The sequence below is a fragment of the Tinamus guttatus genome, unplaced genomic scaffold, assembly GCF_059628265.1.
Source record: "Tinamus guttatus ecotype Peru unplaced genomic scaffold, ASM5962826v1 Tinamus_guttatus_pri_ptg001083l, whole genome shotgun sequence".
Lineage (NCBI taxonomy): Eukaryota > Metazoa > Chordata > Aves > Tinamiformes > Tinamidae > Tinamus > Tinamus guttatus.
In genome coordinates, this window is record NW_028289617.1 from 169,459 (window position 1) to 173,486 (window position 4,028).

The 4,028-nt window shown below is 52.7% G+C and overlaps 1 protein-coding gene across 1 annotated transcript; it reads left to right on the plus strand.

Moving 5' to 3' along the window:
* Positions 1–1,551: 1,551 nt before the first annotated feature.
* Positions 1,552–2,521, plus strand: LOC148590834 (olfactory receptor 14A16-like). The gene has a single exon (XM_088538417.1). The coding sequence runs from the start codon at positions 1,586–1,588 to the stop codon at positions 2,519–2,521; it is 936 nt and encodes a 311-aa protein (XP_088394543.1). The 5' UTR covers positions 1,552–1,585.
* The last annotated feature ends 1,507 nt before the right edge of the window (positions 2,522–4,028 follow it).

Sequence of the window (4,028 nt, forward strand, 5' to 3'; positions counted from 1 at the left end):
AGATGCTTCCAAGCAGCATTCCTGTCACCCCAACAGTGGGACAGGGCATGCTGCTCTCTTCTGCCAAGGGTGGCTGCAGGGGTGTGAAGCCAGGGTCTGCGCCCTGGTCTGCCCAGCGCTGTAATTCAGAGCAGTGTCCCTGTGCCCAGGGCTGCTCTGTTCCCTGGACAGTGAGCCTTGCCACCTGCAAGGGTCAGTACTCAGCCTGCCCAGGGAGCTCCCCACTGGGCTGTGGGGAGAAGCTCTGAGTGAGAGGAGAACCTCCGGCAGGGCAGGTTCATTCTCCTGCTGAAAGGCCTGAAGGTCAGGGCCGCCCATAGCTGCAGCTCATCATGAGGACATGTTGAGAGTAGATTTTTCCAGAGGACTTTTGTCTGCATGGTAGAAATGGAAATGCTGCAGATGTGTTTAAACAAGGGCTCAGCATCTTCACCAGCACCCTGAAGGATGAGTAGTTTTGGAAGTAGCTTCAGCACTCCTCAGTCTGCAGAAAGCTGCAGACTGAGGAGCAGCACCAGTGTCCCCTTTCCAGGCTCACTGGAGATTTTTCTATTAACTCTGTAGCACTGCAGGGCGGGGGATGTCCCTAGACAGTTTCCTGCTACTTGGAGAATTCTGTGGGACTGAGCTGAGTGCTGAGTGAGTGGGAAGGGGTCTGTGTAGGGACAGAGGAACAGCTCCCAGCAAGGAGACCTCCAAACAGCAGAGAGATGGTTGATAGTGAGAGGAAACTGCTGCCAGAAACCTCATGTGAGGTTGGAGTACAGGAAGTTCTCTGCCAGCCCTTGCAGCACAGATGCTTTCCCCTGAGAAAGCACCCTGTGTCTTTTCTGTGCCACCCAGCAGAGGAACAGGGACTGAGCTGATTGTCCTTCAGGAGTCCCCAGCTTCAAGACACTGGGTCCTCCCTTGGGGTGCTGTTGGGCTGTGCCCTGCCCTGTGGAGGGTCACAACTCTTCTGTAGGACACTTAACATTGGCTGAATGCCCCATGTAGAAGCCAGAGAGGGACTAAAGAAATGAAAATACTGCTGGTGGGTGGAGGTAATCTCTATGTGGGCAGATGAAATAATCACTGTGTCTCCTTTCCTAGAAGCTGCATGTCCAAATCTCCCTCAGGATGAGCACCACATTGCAGAGGCCGCCTTCTAATCATCAGAGCCTTGTGCTACATTACAGCCCCTCCATGACTCTTGGAACACCTGACTGAGAAACAGAGGTGAGCTTGGAGATCTGCATTCTGCAAGTGAACACACTTTCAGCACAAGCCAGTCTCCTTTATGGCTGAGATTGTTCCTTAGCTGATAGAGTTGCACACCTAAAGCAGCTGGGAAAGGAACTTACATGGAGACCTGTTGTGTTTGCTCTATACTAGGGCACAGAGAGAGCTTTCGCCTCTCACAACTGAAGCTTCAGATAGGCAGCTAAATGAAGATCTTGCCAAGGATAAAAGGAATATTTTTGTGTGGAGGAGGGATATGTGTATCTGTTTCTGTGAGAAAGGGAAAAGGTTTTGCAGAAAGTTTGTCTTAACTTGTCACTGTCTTTTTCTTCTTGGATCTTCTCCCATGACATGAAGGAGCAAAATGTCCAACAGCAGCTCCCTCAACGAGTTCCTCCTCCTGCCATTTGCAGACAGGCGGGAGCTGCAGCTCTTGCACTTCTCGCTCTTCCTGGCCATCTACCTGGCTGCCCTCCTGGCCAACGGCCTCATCATCACAGCCGTAGCCTGCGACCACCGCCTCCACACCCCCATGTACTTCTTCCTCCTCAACCTCTCCCTCCTCGACCTTGGATCCATCTCTACCACTGTCCCCAAATCCATGGCCAATTCCCTGTGGGACACCAGGGCCATTTCCTACTCAGGATGTGCTTCCCAGGTCTTTTTTTTCCTGTTTTTGTTTTCATCAGAGTTTTATCTCCTCACAGTCATGGCCTATGACCGCTACATTGCCATCTGCAGACCCCTTCACTATGGGACCCTCCTGGGCAGCAGAGCTTGTGTTAAAATGGCAGCAGCTGCCTGGGCCAGCGGCTTTCTCAATGCTCTCCTGCACACTGGGAACACACTTTCCCTACCACTCTGCCAAGGTAATGTGATGGAGCAGTTCTTCTGTGAAATACCCCAGATCCTCAAGCTCTCCTGCTCAGACTATTACCTCAGGGAAGATGGCCTTATTGTCATTAGCCTTTGTTTAGGCTTTGGGTGTTTCACTTTCATTGTGGTGTCTTATGTGCAGATCTTCAGAGCTGTGCTGAGGATTCCCTCTGAGCAGGGCCGGCACAAAACCTTTTCCATGTGCCTCCCTCATCTTGCTGTTGTCTCCCTGTTTCTCAGTACTATCATGGTTGCCTACCTGAAGTCCTCCTCAATCTCCTCCTCTGCTGTGAAACTGGTCCTTGCGGTTCTGTACACAGTGGTGCCTCCAGTAGTGAACCCTCTCATCTATAGCATGAGGAACAAGGAGCTCCATCATGCACTAAGGAAACTCATTCATTTGGTAGTAATTCATCAGCAGTGAGTCTATCTCTTCTCAGAAGCAATTCCAGTTTATCTCAGGCAACACTTGGGCTTTGGGAGTTCTGTCTGTGATAATCATTTTTGTGAATGAACAGTTGAAGTCATCCCACCTTTCCAGAGGTTGAATCACCTTCTTTCTGACTGAGATGCCTTCTGTAATTCTGCTGATCACTGGGTCAGAGTGGCTTCCCATGGATCATGCCCATAATAAAGGGGGAATTCTTTAGTGCTGTGCCAGAATACTTTGTCCTTCTAAAGTTGGAGCCAAGAATGCACTCAGGGAATTGCACCAAAAAAGGCTCTGTTGCCATGCTCGGATTTTGCACAGGCTAAGGAACATGAGCTGGTAAAGTGATGAGTGGGGGAAGGGGGTTTGGTCTCAGCCCTCACTTTTGGGAGTCCAGTGACCCTAGAGAGGGTGAGTGGTCAATAGATCTGTGCAGGGGAAAGTCTCACATATTAGAGGGCTGGTGACTGATGCCCATGCTTCTGCAAGGCCATATGGAGTCACCCAGAGAGCAGAGGGCTCCTCCAGGAGCAGTGCCTGCGATGGGTAATGTGTGGAGACTTACAAAACCAAATGGTAATAGCAAAGGGTCAAACTGAACACTGTCCCAAATGAGAGCTCAGCAGAGGCAGTGGGCTGGGTCTAATGATACCTCCAAACACATCTTGAGCAATGTGAAATGCCCTGGGATTGCTCCAAGCATCCTCCACAGTCACAGACCCTGGGGAAGGGGTCGTCAGGTGCAGTGATGCTGGTTCAGGTGGGTCTATCATGGCCAGTGTGAAGTCACCCTGTGTCCCTACAGCCGCTCACCCTACAAAGCAACACTGTCAGCCTGGTGCCCTTTGGGATGCCCAGGGGAGGGGTGCAGGAACGGCCAGGCCAGCATGGACTCATGGACCTGGCAAAGGAGCAGTGGTGGGCTTGTGGGGCAATAAATGCAGAACTATGTTCCTATGGGTTTCAGCTTGGGGCAGCCTGCTCTGTTATTAGAAATGCCGAAGGAGCCCGGGGGCCAGGACTCGTGTGCGATCCTGGGAGAGGGAGTGCCCAGAGGGGCTGCAGGCAGCCAGGGTTATGGATCTCCTGGTCACTAGAGACCTGATCCTGCAGTCCAGCTGGTTGGCTGCTCTGCAACAGCTCTGCAAGAATATCATCCTCATCAAGTGAATATAAGCACCTAGGAGGCCAGTAGCAGGAACATGGCACTGATGCTCATTGGGAGGTCACACTGTCTGCACACCTGATGGGACAGCACCAGGCATTAGCAGGTCCATACATGTCTGTGAGGGTGACCGTGAGCTCTGCTGTTTGCTGAGTCATGGGCAGGCCAGCAAGAGGCGCCTGGCTGGGCAGTTCCTTGGGAGGTCCCTGCTGGCAGAGCAGCTGCGAGGCCAGCGCTGGCCCATGGCTGGGGACGGGCTCTGAGGCCGCTCCTGTCCCAGCAGCAGCGCGGCCGGCAGCGGGGTCTGGTGCAGACACGCGGGGAGGTCCCTTGTGT